The sequence below is a fragment of the Balaenoptera borealis genome (genome assembly GCF_965194805.1).
Source record: "Balaenoptera borealis genome assembly, chromosome: 7".
NCBI classification, from domain to species: Eukaryota; Metazoa; Chordata; class Mammalia; order Artiodactyla; family Balaenopteridae; genus Balaenoptera; species Balaenoptera borealis.
In genome coordinates, this window is record NC_138864.1 from 5,978,328 (window position 1) to 6,005,464 (window position 27,137).

General features: G+C 37.8%; 1 protein-coding gene across 1 annotated transcript in view; it reads left to right on the forward strand.

The window, feature by feature from the left end:
* Positions 1-27,137, forward strand: part of SPMIP7 (sperm microtubule inner protein 7) — a 68,559-nt gene that overhangs the window by 17,860 nt on the left and 23,562 nt on the right. The window contains exons 3-5 of the mRNA XM_082400532.1: positions 5,472-5,548; positions 7,945-8,083; positions 8,936-9,003. Of these exons, the coding sequence (XP_082256658.1) occupies positions 5,472-5,548; positions 7,945-8,083; positions 8,936-9,003 (284 nt within the window). The remainder of the gene's footprint in view (positions 1-5,471; positions 5,549-7,944; positions 8,084-8,935; positions 9,004-27,137) is intronic.

The following is a 27,137-nucleotide window of genomic DNA, read 5'->3' on the forward strand; positions in this document are numbered from 1 at the left end:
AATAATGGCCCAAATTGTTCCTAACTGAAGAAAATTATAAATCTTCAGACCGCAAAAATTCAGCCAATGTCAAGCTGAGTAAAGATAAATAAAACCATGCACATCTATCACATTGTGGAAAAACAGTGATAAAGAGAAAATCCTAAAATAGTTAGAGAAAAGAAATTATGTACAGAGGAACACATGTAAGAATGACAGTAGGTTTCTTGTCAGAATCTGTGCAAGCCAGAATAAAATGAAGAAACATTTTAAATTTTAAAAAAATCAACTAAGAATACTTTAACCAGAAATAACACATTTCAAAAATAAAGTCAAAACACACAAGGACATTTTCAGAAAAACCAAGCTGAGAAAATTCATTGCTAGCAGACATAAAGGAAGTTCTTTAGATAGAAAAAACTAAAGTATATGGAAATTTGAGTTTCCACAATGAAATGGATTTGAGATCAACAGAAATGGTAAATATGTGGGTAAAAATAAAATACTATGTTTTGTTTTTAAGTTAGTTAAATTATACTGACTGTTAAAGAAACAACCATTACAAGTAGTTAGAGGTTATAGCATATGTAGGAGTAAACTGTATTACAGTAACCCAGGTAATGTCAGGATGAAAATGGGGATATGCTGTTGTAATTTTTACACCATTTGTGAAATGGTATAATATACTGTAAACCCTAGAATTAAAGACGTGTATTGTAAATCCTAGAGTGGCCATGATAAAAGAAAGAGAGAGAGAGAGAGAGAAAGGAAGGAAGGAAGGAAAGAGAGAAAGAAAGCAAGCTAATAGGCAGAGATAAAATTAAACTGTAAAGAGGAAAAAATTACCTCAACTAATGCAAAACAAAGTAATACAAAAGGAAAAGGAGCAGGTGAAACAAATAGTAAATAAAGCTAGATTTAAACCAAATTATGTCAATTGTCATATTGACTCTAACTATATATAATTAAATTTAAAGTCAGCAATTGTTATATTGGATAAAAAAAATTAGTACCCAACTATATTCTGGCTACAAGAAAGCCATGTTAAATAGAAATAGATAAAAGTTTAAGATGGGAAAATATATACTGCACAAAAAAGAGTTAAAGAAAACAGAAATATCTGTAATAATATCAAACGAAGTAGATTTCAGAACAAGAAATTTTACCAGGTAGATATTCCATGATGATAAAGAAGGTCAATTTATAAAATGACCTAATAACGCAACTCAAATACATGAAGCAAAAACTGATGGAACTGAAAAGCAGATCCACAATCACTATCAGAGATTTAAACACTCCATTCTTAGTAACTGATAGAAAAGGTAGACAGAAAAAAAAGTGAAGATAGAGAAGATATAAAAAGAAGATATAAAAAAACATTATTGACTGACTTGACCTACTTGGTATAGTCCACACAACAACAGCAGAATAGGAATTCTTTTCAATTCACACAGAGGGTTCACCAAGGTAAATTGTATTCTGGGACATAAAACAAATCAATAAATCAAAATAATTGAAATTATACACAAAATACGCTCTGATGGCAAATGAATTAAGGTAGAAATCTGTAATGAAAGGTATCAGGTAAAGATTGAAGATGCACACACATGTTTAGGGTCTAGCAATATAGCACGTGGTTACTAGATCATGATAAAGTTAAGTCTACCCCAGCAATGTAAGATTTGCTTAACTTTAGGAAATAGGTGAGCATAACTAACTGTATCACAGTAGAAAAGTCATATACTCATCTAAACATAGGCAAAAAAAGAAAAAAGTTTGATGAAAAGAACTGAAAATTATCCTCAAATTAACAATAGATATCTATGAAAAGGTAAATCAAACAATATTTGAACTCTACACATTGGAGTTCCTAGCCAGCCAAATCAAAGAAACATAAAAATAGTATAAAACTTAGAAAGCGTTAAACAAATCTATTATTCTTGATAATATGATTATGCATGTTAAAAATCCAATTAAATCTGCAGTTAACTTGCTAAAATTAAAAAATGAATGTAATAAGGTTTCTAGAAATAAATATTATTATAAAATCATTAATTGTATTCTAAATATCAGTGAGAAGCAGAACATTTTTTAAAAGTTTAAACTATCATTTAAAATTGCATCAAAATTATTAACTATTGAGTAGTAAATCTAACAAAACATATTCTAGAACCCTGTGGCAAAACTAGTAAGTGTATTGAGAGAAATTTTAAAATACCCAAATAGATAGGGAAATATACTATTATCTGGATTAAAAGGCTCAACATTTAAAGTTTTTTTAGGCCTTTCTAAGTTGATTTATAGTTTCAATGCAATTTCAATCAGTATCCTATCTGTATATTTGTGGAAATTGAAAATTTCTTTATAAAATGGATACAGAAACCAGAGAATCAGAAATAACCAAGACTATTCTTAGGAAGAAGGGAAAAATCAATATTCATTTGTAATAAAAACTCTCAACAAATTAGACTTATAGGGGGACTTCCTTAACCTGATATTTAGGGCATCTGTGATAAACTAAGGCTAAAGTAATGATGAAAGACAATTTTCTTTCTCTAAAATCAGGAACAAGACAAAAATGCCTGCTCTTACCACTTTTATTTTCCATCCAATGGAGGTAATGGCTATTGCAGCAGGGTAAGGAAGAGAGGTAGAAGTTATAAATATTGGAAAGGAAGAAATAAATCTATCTTTACATAGAGATGACATAATATTTATAGAAAATCCTGAGGAATCTTCAAAACAACTACTAAAAGTAATAGCTGAATTTATTAAAGGCATAGGTTTATTGTTAATGTACAAAAACCAATTGTATTTGTGCATATCAGAAGCCAACAATTGGAAAGTGAAATTTCAAAAGATTCTGTTTACAATAGGGCCAAAATCAACATAGAATTTAGTGAAACACATGCACATTTTCTTCACTGACAACTAGAGTACATCGCTGAATGAAATCAATTAAAGAAGACCTAAATAAATGGAAAGCAAACCAGGTTTATGGACTGAAAGACTTATTATTGTTAGTATGTTAATGCTTCCCCAGTTGATCTATAGATAGTTTCAATGCAAACTCCATCAAAATCTTAAGAGGCACTTTTGAAGAAATTGGCAAGCTGATTATAAAATCAATATAAAACAGAAACCTAAGATAGCTAAAACAATTTTGAATAAGAAGAATAAACTTGGAGGATTTATGCCACCTGATTTCAACTCTTACTATAAAGTTAGAATAATCAGTACCAAAGGGAACATGATAGATACAGATTAACGGAACATAAAAAAGAGTCCAGAAGTGGAGCCACCTAATATATTGACATTTGATTTTTTTAATGTGCCAAGGCATTTTAGTGAAGAAAGGGAAGTCTTAATATATTACTAAAACAACTAGATATCCTATGGGGAAAATAATCAAGTTTTACTATATTAAAATATACAAAAAATTAACCTTAAAATGGATAATAGGCTTCAATATAAAATTAAGATTGTAAAATTTTTTAAATATTTAGATTTTCAAAATGCATTGTTAAGAAAGTGAAACAGCAAGCCACACAATGAGAAAATATTCACAATCACATATATGACAAAGGATTTGTATCTATAATGTGTAAAAACCTCTTAAAATCAATCAATAACAAGACGAACAACCCAAGTGCAAAATGAACAAAAGATGTGAACAGACACTTCACAAAAAAAATAAGAATGGCTAAAAAACACATGAAAAGATGTTCAACATGCTGAGTCATTAGTGAAAAACAGTATATCCCCACAAAAGCTAATATTTAAAAGACTGAAAATTCCAGGTGTTGACAAGGATCCAGAACACTGGAACTCTCACACATTGCTGGCGGGATTGTGAAACATTACAGATACTTTGGAAACTCTTTAACACTTTGTTTAGAAGTTAAACATACACCTATCAAGTGTCCCAGCCATTCTACTCCTAGATATTTACCCAAGACAAATTTAAATGTATGTCCACACAATGACTTGGACATAAATATTCAAAGCAGCTTTATTCATAATTGCCAAAATGTGGAAACAAATGTTCACGTGCATGTGAAAGTATGAACAAATTGTAGCATAGTCATAGAATGGAATAGTATTCAGCAATAAAAATCTACTGACACATGCAACAACATGAATGAATCTCAAAATCATTATACTGAATGAAAGTAGCCAGAAACAAAATATTACATACCAACTGATTCTATTTAAATAAAGCTCTAAAAATGCAAACCGATATAGAGTGACAAAAAGCAGATCATTTGTTGCCCTCGCCTGGGAACAGGGAGAGATATGGATGCAAAGGGGCATGAGAAATACTTCTGCAAAATATAAATGCTCTGAATCTTGTATGTTGTGCTTTCATGGGTATACACAGCTATAATATCCCATCAAATTGTATGCATTTATCGAATTTAGTTCATTGCAGTATATTATACCTCAATACAGTTTATTTTTTTAATAAGGATGTGATAAACAACTTTATGCCACTCAATCTGACAACTTAGCTAAGATGAGCAAATTCCTTGAAAACACAACAAAACTGACATAATAAGAAAGTCTGAGTAGCCCTATATCTATTAAATAGTTTAATTGATTATCAAAACACTTTCTACAGAAAAAACTCCAGGGCTAGATAGTTCTACTGATGAGTAAGATCAGATATTTAAGGAAGAAATAATATCATTTTACCCAAATAACATATTTGAGGACAAAAGAAGCCTGTCACCAAAATATGAAAAAGATATTACAACAAAAATTAGTCTGATATGAACAGACAAAAAAATCCTTAGCAAAATTTTACTAAATTGAATTTGGTAATATATAAAAAGGATGATACATCACAACTAAGTGGGGATTATTCCAGGATTGCAAGATTTTTTAGCATTCAAAAATCAGTGACTGTAATTTACTATATATGTTCTCAAACCACCACAGAGTTAAATTAAAAATAAATAACTATAAGATGTCTAGGAAAGCATCAAATATTTTTAAATTAAACACCACAATTCTAAATAATCCATGGGTCAAAGAAGAAATCACAGGAGAAATTAGAAAATGTTTTAAACTGAATGATAAATTTGAAAATGAAACATATCAAATTTTGTATAAAGGAGTTAAAACCGTGCTAAGAAGAAAAAATTAGTCTTTTGTGTCTATATTAGAAAGCAAGAAAGGTCTAAAATTAATAACATACATTTCAATCTTAAAAAAATTATTAAGCCAAAAATCAGAAATGAGTAGAATAACATATATTTGTAAATTTTAATTTAATTAGTAGGAGTACACACACACACACACACACACACACAATGTAAATTTCCAAGACAATAGAGGAAAGTAGGAAAGCATTAAATCCAGTGGATCTAAGATGTGCTTTGAAAGAAGAAAAATGAAGAAAGAGAGAAAAAGAAAGCATGGTGAATAGAAAACATTAGCAATTTTCATTTACATCTAATCTTGTTAAACTTATTATTCACCCCTTCTAGGATGATGGAGAACCACTTTTACAATCAAACAAGAAATATAATGCAAAAGACTCATTTTACAAGTCCTCTACACAAAAGTAAGCATTTTTCCCCAATAGAATTTGATTTAAAAATGTATTTCTTTTTTCTTTAATAACACATCACCTTTATGTCCACAATATCCTGGATCCTGTGAGGAATTCAAAGACTATCAGACACAATTCTTTACTTACTTACATTGATTGCTAAAATAAACAGTTTAAGGAAGAAAACCTATATTTAATAGAAAAATAAAACCAAAACAGAAAGGAAAGGCTCAGAGAGAGAGGATGAGATAAGGGTACAGCATCATAGAAAATGAGAGCAGAGAAGTTTGAAGGAGAACTTTTTTACTCAGTCGAAAATCATATAGAGTATCTGTTATGTGTCCATGCCCTAGGCTGTGAGATTCACCAGTGAATAAAAGACTCGTGCAATGAACAGTCACTCTAAAGGGAGACAGACAATAAGCCACAAACGTAATATGTAAATAGATCATATCTTAGAAGGTGATGAGTCAATGAAAAAATAGGAGAGAAAAAATAGAACAGGATAAGAATATCAAGAGTGTCCTGTGGGGAGTAACAGGCTTCCATAATAACTAGGAGGTCTGTGTAGGCCTCCTTGAGCGATGAGATTTGAGCAGGAACTTGGAAGTGAGTGATGTGCAGATATCTGGATTGACTACTTCCCAGTCAAAGGGAATGTAGAGCAAAAGCCCTGTGTCAGAAGTGTGATTGAGATGTCAAGGAAAAGCAAAGGCCAGGGGTCTACAGTGCAGTAAGAGAGGGGTAGCAAAAGAAAAGGTCAGGGAGTGCCCAGGAACCAGATCATGCTGGGCACTTGAAGAGATTGTAAACAGGAGGGTGTTAGCAGTGAAGTGGCCAGATCAGACTTGTGTATCAAAGTAGTCATGGTGGCTGCTGGGTTCAAAGTGGACTGGGTGAGGGGAGAAGCTGGGAGACCAGGCAGAAGGTTGCTGCTGTCATCTAGGTCAGAGATAATGGCGTTTTGGAGGAGCGTGGTAGGAAGTTGTAACAGCTGCTGGCCTCTGGATACATTTTGAGAGCAGAGTCAACACAGTTTCCAGACTGGAGATTGTGAGTCTGAAAGAAAGAGGCATGGAGAATGATTCCAAGGTTTAAGGCTCTGCAGCTGGAGGGACTGAAGCCATCACTTATCAAGATGAAGGCAAGTGGAGCAGGTTTGGAGGGAAAGATCAGAGGTCAGTTTTAGATGTGCTGAATATAAAGATGCTCATTAGACATCCAAGTGGCTGTGTCAAGTAGGCAACGTGGTCTGTGGGTCTGCAGTCTGGGGGAGAGGCCTGTGCTGGCGGAACAAGTCTGGGTGTCATGGCTTAGGGGCAGGGACGTCAAGCCCCAGCACTGCATGAGCCAGAGGAGAAGAACAGAGCTTGAGTCCTGGCATCTGTACATCAAGAAAGAGGCGAAAAAGGGGGGGGGGGGCAGCAAAAGGGACTGAGAGGAGGGAACCAATGGGGGGGTGGGGGGAGGAAATGCAGAGAACTAGTGCTCGGGTCGGGGGGAAGGAAATGCAGAGACTTAGCGCTTGTGTGGCAAACTAAGAAAGTGCTTTAGGGGGCAGGGGGGTGAACATCATGTGAATGTTACTGACTCCTCAGTGGCAGGTAATCAAGATCAGACGTCTAACTTCGACCATCAGTGGCTGAGTGACCTTAAGCAAACAAATTCAGTTTTCTAAGCCATAGCTTATTTATTTGTAAATTAATATTCTTCTTGCCCTGCTGCAAAGCTCAAATGAAATTTTTGTTGGTAAAGTGTAAGATGTATATAAGTGTATGCATTAGTTTTCTATTTCTGTGTAACAGATTACCACAATATGGCAGCTTTACATCATGCCCATTTAGTATCTCACATTTGCATAAGACAGAAGTGCTGGCAAGTCCCCGCTGAGTTCAATGCTCAGGGTTTCTCAGGCTGGAATCAAGATGTCAGCAGCGGCTGAGTCCCCATCTCCCAGGGTCATTCGGATTGTTGGCAGGATTCAGCTCAGCGCAGCTCTAGGACTCACAGGATTTGTTTAAGGATAACTGAAGTGTGTCTGCTGCTGTTTTCTTGCTTCTTTTTAGGGGTCACCTGTTTAGGTCAGAACCACTTAGGATAATCTGCCTCTTTTTTTTTTTTTTTTTGATTAACTCAAATTCAACTGATTAGGGACCTTAATTACCTGTGCACAATCCCTTTTTGCCGTATAAAGTTGCTATATAAACTATCATAGGCGTGATACCCTACCATATACATTTGCTCTGCCCACACTTGAGGGGAGGTGACTACGTACAGTATGTACACCAGGGGCAGGAATCTTGGGGGGCAGTTTAGAATTCTTCCTACCACAGAATATGATATTGTTAAGAACTATGCCAACTGAATATGTATTTTTCACAAAATGTCATTATTTAATAATTTCATAGGGCTTATGAAATGGTTCCTTGGGACAAGATGCTACCACCAAAACTTGATCCAGAAGAAACAACAGTGGAAAAAGCTGCTGACCCTATCTCACAGTGTTTTACACTGAAAAGATATGAAGGATTGCCAGCAATAACTCAGGTCAGTGATCACCTCTCATAATGAAGTTTTTTAATACATAAAAGTACACGAAACTAAAAAGGAAATCAATTATATTGAAATACAGTTCTAAACATGACTCCTAAGAGGTTTGTGAACTACAGGTTAAGAAGCCCCCAGTATCTTGAAAAACTTCAGCTTTTACAGAGAAAAAAATGATAATTAGAGAGGAAAAATATAGTTTTAATATAAAATCTCAGCACAGGATTTGTGCACAGAAATGAAAACCAATTAAAGGACCAAAAATGTGTCTGGATTCCTATAACTATTTTTAAGGATCTCTCAACTCCTTTAAAATATTTTTATACCTTGTGAAAATTGGTCTTTTATTACATATTGTTTAGTGTTGAATTATACTTGTATCCAAAGTCCTTCCTGGCAAGATGATGGTCTAAGATGACGGCTCTAGGTGGGGGAGACTAGCCTGGGGCTGTGGAGCATGGGCTAAGGGGGAGCCAAGAAAGCACAGTCTTGGGATGAAAATCCAAACCAGACCTTTCACAAGGGCTTCAGTCCAAAGGAGGTGGCTAAAGAGGCAGATTCCAGCTATGAGAAAACAAACTGACACTGAGGGTCTGTGAGCAGAGCAGAGACCAGGAGTGGCTCAGGAGCAACCCCCTGAGTGAATAAGGATGCTCGGGGAGTGCTTTCCATTAGGTGACTGGGGCTCTTGCCCGTGATACGAGGGGACTGACAAGAGCACTGAAGCTTGTATACTAGAAATTACAGTAACTTAGAACATATATACTAGAGATTACAGTAATTGGAACTTAAATACTAGAAATTACAGTAACTTGGTTAAATACTTGTCATTCATTTTGATGGTGATTTTAGATGGTTGGTGGACTATGGGACAGATTTCAAACAAGATCTTTCTTGGCACCAGTCAAACCAGTCAATTTGTAAGTTTTATCTCCTAATGTTCTCATCAGTAGACCTTTTGCTGTCACATATTTGTCAGAATCAGAGGCTCTAGCCCATGGGTGAGGGGCATGTCCTCCGGAGAGCATCCCAGAGGCCCTCTGACTTCGTCCCTGTGGCTGGAAAGAGAACACAAATCCCAGTTTAGTCACTCAGTGTTGCCAGCTTTCTCTTGTTTTCTCTTAACCCTTCTTAAAATTTAGACTATCAAATATACCACAACCATTTAAAAATAAGGAGTGCTTTATATGTCATTTGATATGAAGAATTATAATGTAAAATGCATGGACTTCAAGGGATTATGAATTATTTTCTATCAACTTTTGTATCATATAGTTATTTTGAGTTCTATTAATGCTAGAAACAATGATTTATTACTCATCTTTCCACATAGGTAATTTTGTGCATTTAGTCTAAAAAACTTGGTGTTTCTGTCTTTGAAAATGTCACTATTTTGTCTCTTTTTTCTTCTTTTAACCCACAATACAGCCATCATCTCTGTTTTTATTTTTTAAATTTATCTTTGAATAATTCCTATATAAAAATGTAAAATAAAAATATGATATAATCTGTGTGTCTACTTCCCAACTATAAAAACAAACCGTTACTAACACCACAGAAACCCCCACGTACTTCTCTCTAAGCACATGTGCCTTCCTAAGGGATCACCATTATTCCGGCTGTGAAGTTTCACATTTTCATGCACTCTTAAAATGTATGTGTTATTCTTAACCAAGATGTGGAATTGTGCTCCATGTTTACAAGTGGTAAACAAGTGTTCCATGTTTATAAGTGGTATCAAACGTATATTCATACAACTTAACATTTTTGTTCAGTATCGTGTTTCTGAGACTCATGCTGGCATCTCTAGGTGTTCATTTTCTTTGACGCATAGTCTTCCATTGAATCGTTATACCACAATTTATTCATCCATTCTCATAACTTAATTTTTTGTCTGATTTCTGTTGGAGTTGGAAACAGTGTCCCCATATCTTTATAAAGTATAAAGCTATTTCTGGGTTTTATATGTACATCCTTACATCTACAATTGCTACATCAAGAGGTGTAAACTTCTTTATGTTCTAAATATTGCTACATTATTCTCCAAATGAGTTTTACCAATGGACCAACCATCAGCAATTCTTGAATTCCCACTGCTGCACTTTGTGGCCAGCATTTGGAATTTTCAGATTAGAAAAATTCTAATTTTAGAAGCATGAAATTGTACTTCATTATAATTTTAACATTTACCTGGTTACTAATAACCATTTTTTTGTAAGTTGTAACTTACTGCATGTTCACATGTATAACTTACTTGTTCATACATTTTGTCTTTTACTGATTGATTATAGAAATTTTTAAGTCTATTATTTTGGATTAAAATCCTTTATTGGTAATATGCATGTCTCCTTCTAGGCTGTGACTTTTCTATTTTATAGTGCCCTTTGCTGAACTGAAGTTCAGAATTTTAATATAACTGAATTCATCAATATTTACCTCCATATCTTGTTATATTTGTGGAATTTTAAATAGATCTTTCCCTATCCAGAAGTAAAAAGGATATTATCCTTTATTTACTTTTTTTCCTAAAAATAATTGAAGTTTTGCTTTTCATATTTATCTCTTTAAAACATTTGAAGTCAATTCTCACTTATGATCTGAGCCAGGGACCCATTTCTCAGCATGACTCAGCAGTCGTCCTGTCCCAGTTTAGTGAGTAGACTGCTGAGCAGACTAATGAGTGATCTGTAGCCTGCAACCCATTAGTGGAGAGTCGCAACCAGCATTTTGTGAAAATTAAATAGAATAGAAAACATAAGAATGAATCACATGAAACTTTAAACAGATATGTGTATTTTGCAACAAATACTGTGGACAGTTATGAAGAATAGTGCGAGACAGACAGCTAATGCATAAAAGGAATGCATGCGTCCACAGTGAGATAATCCCATCTTTTGTTCCCTGGAGTTTCATATGATGTTCTGGTTTGATGATGGTCAATTTGATCGTCACCTCAATGGGAGGGATTTTAATCTTATACATTTAATTTTATATTTACCTAATCCATCATTAATTGCAAAGCAAAGTATGGGAGATTTTAGGCCTTGGTCAGCAAAATTAATAAGTTATTAATAAATTTAAGTTATGGAAAAATAATATCAAAGGTGACATTTTTCAAATCTTTAACAATTGTATGTATCACTTCAATAAAACCAGCATAAATTGCCCTTTAAAGAAGGATTTTTTGGAGGACCCTTAAGATGGCAGAGGAGTAAGACTTCCTCCCCACAAATACATCAAAAATATATCTACATGTGGAACAACTCCTACAGAACACCTACTGAACACCGGCAGAAGACCTCAGACTTCCCAAAAGGCAAGAAACTCCTCACGTACCTTTTTTCTTTTGCCCTACCCAGGTACGTGGGTAGGGCAAAAGAAAAAAGAAAAAACAGAGACAAAAGAATAGGGACGGGACCTGCACCAGTGGGAGGGAGATGTGAAGGAGAAAAGGTTTCTACACACTAGGAAGCTCCTTCACTGGTGGAGACAGAGGGTGGGCAGTGGGGGGAAGCTTCAGAACCACGGAGGAGAGTGCAGCAACAGGGGTGCAGAGGGCAAAGCAGAGAGATTCCTGCACAGAGGATCAGTGCTGACCAGCACTCACCAGCCCGAGAGGCTTGTCTGCTCACCCGCCCGGGAGGGTGGGGGCTGGGAGCTGAGGCTCAGGCTTCTGAGGTCAGATCCCAGGGAGAGGACTGGGGTTGGCTGTGTGAACACAGCCTGAAGGGGGCTAGTGCACCACAGCTAGCCAGGAGGGAGTCTGGGGAAAAGTCTGGAACTGCCTAAGAGTCAAGAGACCATTTTTTCAGGGTGCATGAGGAGAGGGGATTCAGAGCACTGCCTAAATGAGCTCCAGAGACAGGCACAAGCCACGGCTATCAGTGCAGACACCAGAGACAGGCATGAAACGCTAAGGCTGCTGCTGCAGCCACCAAGAAGCCTGTGTGCAAGCACAGGTCACTATCCACATCTCCCCTCCTGGGAGCCTGTGCAGCCCAGCACTGCCAGGGTCCAGTAATCCAGGGACAACTTCCCCGGGAGAACACATGGCATGCCTCAGGCTGTTGCAACGTCACGCTGGCCTCTGCCACTGCAGGCTCACCCCGCATTATGTACCCATCCCTCCCCCTGGCCTGACTGAGCCAGAGCCCCCTAATCAGCCACTCCTTTAACCCCCTCCTGTCTGGGCAAAGAAAAGATGCCAGAGGGCAACCTACATGCAGAGGAGGGGCCAAATCCAAAGCTGAACCCCAGGAGCTGTGCGAACAAAGAAGAGAAAGAGAAATCTCTCCCAGCAGCCTCAGGAGCAGCAGATTAAATCCCCACAATCAACTTGAGGTACCCTGCATCTGTGGAATACCTGAATAGACAATGAATCATCCCAAAATTGAGGTGGTAGACTTTGGGAGCAACTGTAGACTTGGGGGTTGCTGTCTGCAACTCTTTTGTTTCTGACTTTTATGTTTATCTCAGTATAGTTCTTAGCACTTGTTATCATTGGTGGATTTGTTTATTGGTTTGGTTGCTCTCTTCGTTTTTTAAATTACTTTTTAAATTTTTTTATTATTTTTTTAATAATTTTTTTATATTTTATTTTAATTATTTTATTTTATTATTTTTTCTTTCTCTCTTTTTTTTCTCCCGTTTCTTCTGAGCCATGTGGCTGACAGGGTCTTGGTTATCTGGCTGGCTAGGAGGCATGAGCCTCTGAGGTGGGAGAGCCGAGTTCAGGACATTGGACCACCAGAGACCTCCCAGCCCCATGTAATATCAATCAGTGAGAGCTCTCACAGAGATCTCCATCTCAGTGCTAAGAACCAGCTCCACTCAATCACCAGCAAGCTCCAGTGCTGAACACCCAATGCCTAACAAGTAGCAAGATAGGAACACAACCACACCCATTAGCAGAGAGGCTGCCTAAAATCATAATAAATTCACAGACACCCCAAAACACATGACCGGACACAGTTCTGCCACCAGAAAGACAAGATCCAGCCTCATCCACCAGAAAACAGGCACCAGTCCCCTCCACCAGGAAGCCTACACAACCCACTGAAACAACCTCACCCACTGGGGGTGGACACCAAAAACAATGGGAACTACGAACCTGCAGCCTGCAAAAAGGAGACCCCAAACACAGTAAGTTAAGCAAAACGAGAAGACAGAGAAACACAGCAGATGAAGGAGCAAGGTAAAAACCCACCAGACCAAACAAATGAAGAGGAAATAGGCAGTCTACCTGAAAAAGAATTCAGAGTAATGATAGTAAAGATGTTCCAAAATCCTGGAAATAGAGTGGAGAAGATACAAGAAATGTTTAACAAGGACCTAGAAGACGCAAAGAGCAAACAAATAATGATGAAAAACACACTAAATGAAATTAAAAATTCTCTAGAAGGAATCAATAGCAGAATAACTGAGGCAGAAGAACCGATAAGTGATCTGGAAGATAAAATAGCGGAAATAACTACCCCAGAGCAGAATGAAGAAAAAAGAATGAAAATAATTGAGGACAGTCTCAGATACATCTGGGACAACATTAAACATACCAACATTCCAATTATAGGGTCCCAGAAGAACAAGAAAAAAAGAAAGACACTGAGAAAATATTTGAAGAAATTATAGTTGAAAGCTTCCCTAATATGGGAAAGGAAATAGTCTATCAAGTCCAGTAAGCACAGAGAGTCCCATACAGGATAAATCCAAAGAGAAACATGCCAAAACACATATTAATCAAACTATCAAAAATTAAATACAAAGAAAAAATATTAAAAGCAGCAAGGGAAAAACAGCAAATAACATACAAGGGAATCACCCTAAGATTAACAGCTGATCTTTCAGCAGAAACTCTGCAAGCCAGAAGGGAGTGGCAGGACATATTTAAAGTGATGAAAGGAGAAAACCTACAACCAAGATTACTCTACCCAGCAAGGATCTCATTCAGATTTGAGAGAGAAATTAAAACCTTTACAGACAAGCAAAAGTAAAGAGAATTCAGCACCACCAAACCAGCTTTACAGTAAATGCTAAAGGAACTTCTCTAGGCAGGAAACACAAGAGAAGGAAAACACCTACAAAAACAAACCCAAAACAATTTTAAAAATGGTACAAGGAACATACATATTGATAATTACGTCAAGTGTAAATGGATTAAATGCTCCAACCAAAAGACACAGACTGGCTGAAAGGATACAAAAACAAGACCCATATATATGCTGTCTACAAGAGACCCACTTCAGACCTAGGGACACATACAGACTGAAAGTGAGGGGATGGAAAAAGATATTCCATGCAAATGGAAATCAAAAGAAATCTGGAGTAGTAATACTCATATCAGAAAAAATAGACTTTAAAATAAAGACTATTACAAGAGACAAAGAAGGACACTACATAATGATCAAGCAATCAATCCAAGAAGAAGATATAACAATTGTAAATATTTATGCATCCAACATAGGAGCACCTCAATACATAAGCCAAATGCTAACAGCTGTAAAAGGGGAAATCGACAGTAACACAATCATAGTAGGGGAATTTAACATCCTACTTTCACCAGTGGACAGATCGTCCAAAATGAAAATAAATAAGGAAACACAAGCTTTAAATGACACATTAAACAAGATGGACTTAATTGATATTTATAGGACATTCCATCCAAAATCAACAGAATACCCTTTCTTCTCAAATGCTCATGGAACATTCTGAAGGATAGATCATATCTTGGGTCACAAATCAAGCCTTGGTAAATTTAAGAAAATGAAAATTTATCAAGTATCCTTTCTGACCACAACACTATGAGACTAGATATCAATTACAGGGAAAAAAAACTGTAAAAAATACAAACACATGGGGAGCTAAACAATACGCTACTAAATAACCAAGAGATCACTGAGGAAATCAAAGAGGAAATTAAAAAAATACCTAGAAACAACTGACAATGAGAACACAGCAACCCCAAACCTATGGGATTCAGCAAAAGCAGCTCTAAGAGGGAAGTTTATAGCAATACAATCCTACCTCAAGAAACAAGAAACATCTCAAATAAACAACCTAACCTTACACTTAAAGCAATTAGAGAAAAAAAAACAAAAACAAAAAACCCCCAAAGTTAGCAGTAGGAAAGAAATCATAAAGATCAGATTAGAAAGATATGAAAAACAAATGAAGGAAACAATAGTAAAGATCAATAAAACGAAAAAGTGGTTCTTTCAGAAGATAAACAAAATTGATAAACCATTAGCCAGACTCATCAAGAAAAAAAGGGAGAAGACTCAAATCAACAGAATTAGAAATGAAAAAGGAGAATTAACAAGTGACACTGCAGAAGTACAGGGATCATGAGAGATTACTACAAGCAACTCTATGCCAATAAAATGGACAACCTGGAAGGAATGAACAAATTCTTAGAAAAACACAACCTTCCAAGACTGAACCAGGAAGGAATACAAAATATGAACCGACCAATCACAAGCACTGTAATTGAGACTGTGATTAAAAATCTTCCAACAGAGGTAGGGGCAAGATGGCAGAAGAGTAAGACGCGGAGATCACCTTCCTTCCCACAGACACAGCAGAAATACATCTACACGTGGAACTGCTCCTACAGAACACCCACTGAACGCTGGCAGAAGACGTCAGACCTCCCAAAAGGCAAGAAAATCCCCACATACTTGGGTAGGGTAAAAGAAAAAAGAAATAACAGAGACAAAAGAATAGGGACGGGACCTGTGCCAGTGGGAGGGAGCCGTGAAGGAGGAAAGGTTTCCACGCACTAGGAAGCCCCTTTGCAGGCAGAGACTGCGGGTGGCAGAGGGGGGAAGCTTCGGAGCCGCAGAGGAGAGCGCAGCCACAGGGGTGCGGAGGGCAAAGCGGAGAGACTCCCGCACAGAGGCTCGGTGCCAACCAGCACTCACCAGCCCGAGAGGCTTGTCTGCTCACTCGCCGGGGCGGGCAGGGGCTGGGAGCTGAGGCTCGGGCTTTGGTGCTAGCCAGGAGGGAGTCCGGGAAAAAGTCTGCAGCTGCCGAAGAGGCAAGAGACTTTTTCTTGCCTCTTTGTTTCGTGGCGCTCAAGGAGAGGGGATTCAGAGCGCTGCCTAAACGAAATCCAGAGACGGGTGCGAGCCGCGCGGCTATCAGCGCGGATCCCACAGCAACAGGGGCGCAGAGGGAAAAACGGAGAGATTCCCGCACAGAGGCTCAGCGCCGAGCAGCGCTCACCAGCCCGAGAGGCTTGTCTGCTCACCCGCTGGGGCAGGCCGGGCTGGGAGCTGAGGCTCAGGCTTCGGTCGGATCGCAGGGAGAGGACTGGGGTTGGCGGCGTGAACACAGCCTGAAGGGGTTGGCGTGCTGCGGCGAGCCGGGAGGGAGCCGGAGAGGAGGTCTGCAGACGCCGAAGAGGCAAGAGACTTTTTCTTGCCTCTTTGTTTCGCGGCGCGCAAGGAGAGGGGATTCAGAGCGCGGCCTAGATGAACTCCAGAGGCGGGCGCGAGCCGCGGCTAACAGCGCGGACCCCAGAGACTGGTAGGAAACGCTAAGGCTGCTGCTGCCGCCACCAAGAAGCCTGTGTGTGAGCCCAGGTCGCTCTCCACACCGCCCCTCCCGGGAGCCGGTGCAGCGCGCCACTGCCAGGCTCCCGTGATCCAGGGACAACTTCCCCGGGAGAACACATGGCGCGCCTCAGGCTGCTGCAACGTCACGACGCCTCTGACACTGCAGGCTCTCCCCGCCTCCTCCGTACTGCTCCCTCCCCCGGCCTGAGTGAGCCAGAGCCCCCGAAGCAGCTGCTCCTTTAACCCCGTTCTGTCTGGGCGGGGAACGGACGCCCTCAGGCGACGTACATGCAGAGGCGGGTCCAAATCCAAAGCTGAATGCTGGGAGCTGTACGAACAAAGAAGAGAAAGGGAAATCTCCCCCAGCAGCCTCAGAAGCAGCGGATTAAAGCTCCACAAACAACTTGATGTGCCTGCATCTGTTGAATACATAAATAGACAACGAATCATCCCAAATTCAAAAGGTGGACTTTAGGAGCAGGATATATTAATTTCCCCTTTTCCTTTTTTTGTGAGTGTATATGTGTATGCTTCTGGGTGAGATTTTGTCTGTATAGCTTTGCTTTCACCATCAGTCCTAGGATTAGGTCCGTCCATTTTTTTTTTTTTTTTTTACTTAAAAAATTTTTTTTTCCTAATATATACTTTCTTAATAATTTTTTCCGTATTTTCTATTTTTAGAAATTAAAAAAATTTTTAATAAGTTTTTTCATATTTTTTATTTTAAAAAATTAAAATTTTTTTTCTTAATAAATTTTTTTCTTAAAAATCTTTTTCTTATTTTTTACTATAAAAAATTAATAAATCTATTTCTAAAAATTAAAAAAAATTTTTTTCTGAATACATTTACTCTTAATAATTTTTTTCTTATTTTTTATTATAATAGCTTTATTTTATTTTATTTTATCCTCTTTTTATCTTTCTATTTTTTTCTCCCTTATATTCTGAGCTGTGTGGATGAAAGGCTCTTGGTGCTCCAGCCAGGTATCAGGGCTGTGCCTCTGAGGTGGGAGAGCCAACTTCAGGACACTGGTCCACAAGAGACCTACCAGCTCCACGTAATACCAAACGGCAAAATTCTCTCAGAGATCTCCATCTCAACATCAAGACCCAGCTTCACTCAACGACCAGCAAGCTACAGGGCTGGACACCCTATGCCAAACAACTAGCAAGACAGGAACACAGCCCCATCCATTAGCAGGGAGGCTGCCTAAAATCATAAGGCCACAGGCACCCCAAAACACACCACCAGACGTGGACGTGCCCACCAGAAAGACAAGATTCAACCTCATCCACCAGAACACAGGCAATAGTCCCCTCCACCAGGAAGCCTACACAACCCACTGAACCAACCTTACCCACTGGGGACAGATACCAAAAACAACAGGAACTACGAACCTGCAGCCTGTGAAAAGGAGACCCCAAACACAGTAAGATAAGCAAAATGAAACGACAGAAAAACACACAGCAGATGAAGGAGCAGGGTCAAAACACACCAGACCTAACAAATGAAGAGGAAATAGGTAGTCTACCTGAAAAAGAATTCAGAATAATGATAGTAAGGATGATCCAAAATCGTGGAAATAGAATAGACAAAATGCAAGAAACATTTAACAAGGACGTAGAAGAACTAAAGAGGAACCAAGCAATGATGAAAAACACAATAAATGAAATTAAAAATACTCTAGATGGGATCAATAGCAGAATAACTGAGGCAGAAGAAAGGATAAGTGACCTGGAAGATAAAATGGTGGAAATAACTACTGCAGAGCAGGATAAAGAAAAAAGAATGAAAAGAACTGAGGACAGTCTCAGAGACCTCTGGGGCAACATTAAACGCACCAACATTCGAATTATAGGGGTCCCAGAAGAAGAAGAGAAAAAGAAAGGGACTGAGAAAATATTTGAAGAGATTATAGTTGAAAACTTCCCTAATATGGGAAAGGAAATAGTTAATCAAGTCCAGGAAGCACAGAGAGTCCCATACAGGATAAACCCAAGGAGAAACACGCCAAGACACGTATTAATCAAACTGTCAAAAATTAAATATAAAGAAAACATATTAAAAGCAGCAAGGGAAAAACAACAAATAACACACAAGGAAATCCCCATAAGGTTAACATCTGATCTTTCAGCAGAAACTCTGCAAGCCAGAAGGGAGTGGCAGGATATACTTAAAGTGATGAAGGAGAAAAACCTACAACCAAGGTTACTCTACCCAGCAAGGATCTCATTCAGATGTGATGGAGAAATTAAAACCTTTACAGACAAGCAAAAGCTGAGAGAGTTCAGCACCACCAAACCAGCTTTACAACAAATGCTAAAGGAACTTCTCTAGGCAAGAAACACAAGAGAAGGAAAACACCTACAATAACAAACCCAAAACATTTAAGAAAATGGGAATAGGAACATACATATCGATAATTACCTTGAATGTAAATGGATTAAATGCTCCCACCAAAAGACACAGACTGGCTGAATGGATACAAAAACAAGACCCATATATATGCTGTCTACAAGAGACCCACTTCAGACCTAGAGACACATACAGACTGAAAGTGAGGGGATGGAAAAACATATTCCATGCAAATGGAAATCAAAAGAAAGCTGGAGTAGCAATTCTCAAATCAGACAAAATAGACTTTAAAATAAAGAATATTATAAGAGACAAAGAAGGACACTATATAATGATCAAGGGATCGATCCAAGAGGAAGGTATAACAATTGTAAATATTTATGCACCCAACATAGGAGCACCTCAATAAATAAGGCAAATACTAACAGCCATAAAAGGGGAAATTGACAGCAACACAATCATAGTAGGGGACTTTAACACCCCACTTTCACCAATGGACAGATCATCCAAAATGAAAATAAATAAGGAAACACAAGCTTTAAATGATACATTAAACAAGATGGACTTAATTGATATTTATAGGACATTCCACCCAAAAACAACAGAATACACATTTTTCTCAAGTGCGCATGGAACGTTCTCCAGGATAGATCATATCTTGGGTCACAAATCAAGCCTTGGTAAATTTAAGAAAATTGAAATCGTATCAAGTATCTTTTCCGACCACAACGCTATGAGACTAGATATCAATTACAGGAAAAGATGTGTAAAAAATACAAACACATGGAGGCTACACAATACACTACTTAATAATGAAGTGATCACTGAAGAAATCAAAGGGGAAATCAAAAAATACCTAGAAACAAATGACAATGGAGATACGACGACCCAAAACCTATGGGACGCAGCAAAAGCAGTGCTAAGAGGGAAGTTTATAGTAATACAAGCCTACCTCAAGAAACAGGAAACATCTCGAATAAACAACCTAACCTTGCACCTAAAGCAATTAGAGAAAGAAGAACAAAAAACCCCAAAGCTAGCAGAAGGAAAGAAATCATAAAGATCAGGTCAGAAATAAATGAAAAAGAAATGAAGGAAACAATAGCAAAAATCCATAAAACTAAAAGCTGGTTCTTTGAGAAGATAAACAAAATTGATAAACCATTAGCCAGACTCATCAAGAGAAAAAGGGAGAAGACTCAAATCAATAGAATTAGAAATGAAAAAGGAGAAGTAACCACTGACACTGCAGAAATACAAAAGATCATGAGAGATTACTACAAGCAACTCTACGCCAATAAAATTGACAACCTGGAAGAAATGGACAGATTCTTAGAAATGCACAAACTGCCGAGACTGAACGAGGAAGAAATAGAAAATATGAACAGACCAATCACAAGCACTGAAATTGAAACTGTGATTAAAAACCTTCCAACAAACAAAAGCCCAGGACCAGATGGCTTCACAGGTGAATTCTATCAAACATTTAGAGAAGAGCTAACACCTATCCTTCTCAAACTCTTCCAAAATATTACAGAGGGAGGAACACTCCCAAACTCATTCTACGAGGCCACCATCACCCTGATACCAAAACCAGACAAAGATGTCACAAAGAAAGAAAACTACAGGCCAATATCACTGATGAACATAGATGCAAAAATCCTCAACAAAATACTCGCAAACAGAATCCAACAGCACATTAAAAGGATCATACACCATGATCAAGTGGGGTTTATCCCAGGAATGCAAGGATTCTTCAATATACACAAATCAATCAATGTGATACACCATATTAACAAATTGAAGGAGAAAAACCATATGATCATCTCAATAGATGCAGAGAAAGCTTTCGACAAAATTCAACACCCATTTATGATAAAAGCCCTGCAGAAAGTAGGCATAGAGGGAACTTTCCTCAACATAATAAAGGCCATATATGACAAACCCACAGCCAACATTGTCCTCAATGGTGAAAAACTGAAACCATTTCCACTAAGATCAGCAACAAGACAAGGTTGCCCACTCTCACCACTATTATTCAACATAGTTTTGGAAGTGTTAGCCACAGCAATCAGAGAAGACAAAGAAATAAAAGGAATCCAAATCGGAAAAGAAGAAGTAAAGCTGTCACTGTTTGCAGATGACATGATACTATACATAGAGAATCCTAAAGATGCTACCAGAAAACTCCTAGAGCTAATCAATGAATTTGGTAAAGTAGCAGGATACAAAATTAATGCACAGAAATCTCTTGCATTTCTATACACTAATGACGACAAATCTGAAAGTGAAATTAAGAACACACTCCCGTTTACCATTGCAACAAAAAGAATAAAATATCTAGGAATAAACCTACCTAAGGAGACAAAAGACCTGTATGCAGAAAATTATAAGACACTGATGAAAGAAATTAAAGATGATACAAATAGATGGAAAGATATACCATGTTCCTGGACTGGAAGAATCAACATTGTGAAAATGACTCTACTACCCAAAGCAATCTACAGATTCAATGCAATCCCTATCAAACTACCACTGGCATTTTTCACAGAACTAGAACAAAAAATTTCACAATTTGTATGGAAACATAAAAGACCCCGAATAGCCAAAGCAATCTTGAGAACGAAAAATGGAGATGGGGGAATCAGGCTCCCTGACTTCAGACTATATTACAAAGCTACAGTAATCAAGACAGTTTGGTACTGGCACAAAAACAGAAATATTGATCAATGGAACAGGATAGAAAGCCCAGAGATAAACCCACGCACATATGGTCACCTTATCTTTGATAAAGGAGGCAAGCATATACAGTGGAGAAAAGACAGCCTCTTCAATAAGTGGTGCTGGGAAAATTGGACAGCTACATGTAAAAGTATGAAATTAGAACACTCCCTGACACCATGCACAAAAATAAACTCAAAATGGATTAAAGACCTAAGTGTAAGACCAGACACTATCAAACTCTTAGAGGAAAACATAGGCAGAACACTCTATGACATACATCACAGCAAGATTCTTTTTGACCCAGCTCCCAGAGAAATGGAAATAAGAACACAAATAAACAAATGGGACCTAATGAAACTTAAAAGCTTTTGCACAGCAAAGGAAACCATAAACAAGACCAAAAGACAACCATCAGAATGGGAGAAAATATTTGCAAATGAAGCAACTGACAAAGGATTAATCTCCAAGATTTACAAGCAGCTCATGCAGCTCAATAACAAAAAAACGAACAACCCAATCCAAAAATGGGCAGAAGACCTAAACAGACATTTCTCCAAAGAAGATATACAGATGGCCAACAGACACATGAAAGGATGCTCAACATCATTAATCATTAGAGAAATGCAAATCAAAACTACAATGAGATATCATCTCACACCGGTCAGAATGGCCATCATCAAAAAATCTAGAAACAATAAATGCTGGAGAGGGTGTGGAGGAAAGGGAACTCTCTTGCACTGTTGGTGGGAACGTAAATTGATACAGCCACTATGGAGAACAGTATGGAGGTTCCTTAAAAAACTACAAATAGAACTACCATACGATCCAGCAATCCCACTACTGGGCATATACCCTGAGAAAACCATAGTTCAAAAAGAGTCATGTACCAAAATGTTCATTGCAGCTCTATTTACAATAGCCAGGACATGGAAGCAACCTAAATGTCCATCGACAGATGAATGGATAAAGAAGATGTGGCACGTATATACAATGGAATATTACTCAGCCATAAAAAGAAATGAAATGGAGGTATTTGTAATGAGGTGGATGGAGTTAGAGTCTGTCATACAGAGTGAAGTAAGTCAGAAAGAGAAAAACAAATACAGTATGCTAACACATATATACGGAATCTAAGGGAAAAAAAAGCCATGAAGAACCTAGCGGCAAGATGCGAATAAAGACACAGACCTACTAGAGAATGGACTTGAGGATATGGGGAGGGGGTGGGGTGAGATGTGACAGGGTGAGAGAGTGTCATGGACATATATACACTACCAAATGTAAAATAGATAGCTAGTGGGAAGCAGCCGCATAGCACAGGGAGATCAGCTCGGTGCTTTGTGACCACCTAGAGGGGTGGGATGGGGAGGGTGGGAGGGAGGGAGATGCAAGAGGGAAGAGATATGGGAACATATTGTATATGTATAACTGATTAACTTTGTTATAAAGCAGATGCTAACACACCATTGTAAGGCAATTATACTTCAATAAAGATGTTTAAAAAAAAAAAAAATCTTCCAACAAACAAAAGCCCGGGACCAGATGGCTTCACAGGCAAATTCTATCAAACATTTAGAGAAGAGCTAACACCAATTCTTCTCAAACTCTTCCCAAATATAGCAGAGGCAGGAACACTCCCAAGCTCATTCTACGAGGCCACCATCACCCTGATAACAAAACTAGAAAAAGATGTCACAAAAAAAGAAAACCACAGGCCAGTAATACTGATGAACATAAATGCAAAACTCCTCAACAAAATACTGGCAAACAGAATGCAACAGCACATTAAAAGGATCACACACCATGATCAAGTGGAGTTTATCCCAGGAATGCAAGGATTCTTCAATATACGCAAATCAATCAATGTGATACACCATATTAACAAATTGAAGGAGAAAAACCATATGATCATCTCAACAGATGCAGAAAAAGCTTTTGACAAAATTCAACACCCATTAATGATAAAAACCCTCCAGAAAGTAGGCATAGAGGGAACTTACCTCAACATAATAAAGGCCATATATGACAAACCCACAGCCAACAGCGTTCTCAATGGTGAAAAACTGAAACCATTTCCACTAAGATCAGGAACAAGACAAGGTTGCCCATTCTCACCGCTATTATTCAACATAGTTTTGGAAGTTTTAGCCACAGCAATCAGAGAAGAAAAAGAAATAAAAGGAATCCAAGTTAGAAAAGAAGAAGAAAGCTGTCACTCTTTGCAGATGACATGTTACTATACATAGAGAATCCTAAAGATGCTATCAGAAAGCTACAAGAGCTAATCAATGAATCTGGTAAAGTATCAGGATACAAAATTAATGCACAGAAGTTTCTTGCATTCCTATACACTAATGATGAAAAATCTGAAAGAGAAATTAAGGAAACACCCTTATTTACCATTGCAACAAAAAGAATAAAATACCTAGGAATAAACCTACGTAAGGAGAAAAAAGACCTCTATGCAGAAAACTATAAGACACTAATGAAAGAAACTAAAGATGATACAAACAGATGGAAAGATACAGCATGTTCTTGGATTGGAAGAATCAACATTGTGAAAATGACTCTACTACCCAAAACAATCTACAGATTCAGTGCAATCCCTATCAAACTACCAATGGCATTTTTCACAGAACTAGAACAAAATAGCTCACAATTTGTATGGAAACACAAAAGACCTCTAATAGCCAAAGCAGTCTTGAGAAAGAAAAACGGAGCTGGAGGAATCAGGCTCCCTGACTTCAGACTATACTACAAAGTTACAGTAATCAAGACAGTGTGATACTGGCACAAAAACAGAAATATAGATCAATGGAAGAGGATAGAAAGCCCAGAGATAAACCCATGCACATATGATCAGCTAATCTTTGGTAAAGGAGGCAAGAATATACAATGGAGAAAAGACAGCCTCTCCCATAAGTGGTGCTGGCAATACTGGCCAGCTACATGTAAAAGAATGAAATCAGAACACTCCCTAACACCATACACAAAACTAAACTCAAAATTGATTAAAGACCTTAATGTAAGGCCAGACACTATAAAACTCTTAGAAGAAAACATAGGCAGAACACTCTATGACATAAATCACAGCAAGATCATTTTTGACTCACCTCCTAGAGTACGGGAAATTAAAACAAACAAATGGGACCTAATGAAACTTAAAAGCTTTTGCACAGCAAGAGAAACCATAAACAAGCCGAAATGACAACCCTCAGGATTGGAGAAAATATTTGCAAACAAAGCAACTGACAAAGGATTAGTCTCCAAAATATACAAGCAGCTCATGCAGCTCAATAACAAAAAAACAAACAACCCAATCCAAAAATGGGCAGAAGATGTCAATAGACATTTCTCCAAAGAAGATATACAGATTGCCAACTAACACATGAAAGGATGCTCAACATCACTAATCATTAGAGAAATGCAGATCAAAACTTCAATGAGGTATCATCTCACACTGGTCAGAATGGCCATCATCAAAAAATCTGCAAACAATAAATGCTGGAGAGGGTGTGGAGAAAAGGGAACCCTCTTGCACTGTTGGTGGGAATGTAAATTGATACAGCCACTATGGAGAACAGTATGGAGGTTCCTTAAAAAACTAAAAATACCACTACCATACTACCCAGCAATCCCACTACTGGGCATATACCCTGAGAAAACCATAATTCAAAAAGAGACCTGTACCACAATGTTCAGTGCAGCACTATTTACAATAGCCAGGACATGGAAGCAACCTAAGTGTCCATCGACAGATGAATGGATAAAGAAGATGTGGCATCATATATACAATGGAATATTACTCAGCCATAAAAAGAAACAAAATTGAGTTATTTGTTGTGAGGTGGAGGGACCTAGAATCTGTCATACAGAGTGAAGTAAGTCAGAAAGAGAAAAACAAATACCGTATGCTAACACATATATATGGAATCTTAAAAGAAAAAAAATGGTTCTGAGGAACCTAGGGGCAGCAGACGTAGAGAATGGACTTGAGGACATGGGGAGGGGGAAGTGTATGCTGGGACTAAGTGAGAGAGTGGCATGGACCTATATACACTACCAAATGTAAAATTGATAGCTAGTTGGAAGCAGCCACACAGCACAGGGAGATCAGCTCGGTGCTTTGTGACCACCTAGAGGGGTGGGATAGGGAGAGTGGGAGGGAGACGCAAGAGGGATGGGATATGGGGATATATGTATATGTATAGCTGATTCACTTTGTTATACAGCAGAAAGTAACACAACATTGTAAAGCAGTTATGCTCCAATAAAGATGTTTAAAAAAAGGATTTTTTAAATTATTAGAATAAAAAAGTATAGTGAAGTGGAAATATGCAAAATCATAATCAAGTTTAAATGCTGAATCTAGAATTGCAAGTAATGGCAGTATTGAGAAAAATATTGAGTCGTGTCAGCAAACCGATTTTATTGAGCCATATTCTAAAAACAGTATGTAAAGTTTTGATAAAGATTATTTAAAAGATGGTTTAACCAAAGGTATAAAACACCCCAATAAAAATAATAGATTCCAATGTATAAATTGAATGGTAATAATTTAAATCAAAGATTAAAACATTCAAAATATAAGTTCCTTATAAACACAGCAAGCTGAAATAGTTGATAATCCCATTCAAATATCTTTTAAAAGAATAAAGATGTAAATTGCTGGTGGTAACTCTTAATATTACGTGAGTGCTAATAAAAAAACTTTATTAGCGAGAATTCCCTGGCAGTCCAGTGGTTAGGACTCGACCTAACCACTGCCATGGTGGTTAGGTTAGGCCCTTTCACTGCCATGGACCCAGGTTCGATCCCTGGTCGAGGAACTAAGATTCCACAAGCCACGTGTCACAGCCAAAAAATAAAAAGAAAAGAAAAGCTTTATTAGCATCTTTCTATTTACATGTCATGTGGTAAAATGGCAAATAGCTCACCCAGTTTCTATGCATCCATTGCATTTATTGTTTTAATGATGAATCACCCACTGAACTAAAAGCTGTAAGTCCTAGTCAGTTCTGCCACATCTCAGAACTCCTGAGGGATCCACTCACCCTGGAGCCTTCCTCTAGTAAATGCTGCTCCCATTAGCAAGAAAAACCTATATGTGAATGCTCGTAACAGCTCTATTCATAATCTTCAAAACCTGGAAACAACCAAGATTGCTTTCAACAGGTGAATGGAAAAACATGTATTGGATAAAGATACTAGAGTAGAGCTACACAATGGAATAGAACAAATGCAACACACAACAAGACGGATGAATCTTAAAAGCATTTTGCTCAATGAAAGCAGCCAGATACAAAAGATCTCATATTGCATGATTCCATTTATATGACATTGTAGAAAAGGCAAAACTACAAGGGTGGGAGTGGATCAGTGGCTACCAGGATTTGGGGGAGGGGGACAGAGTTGAAGACAA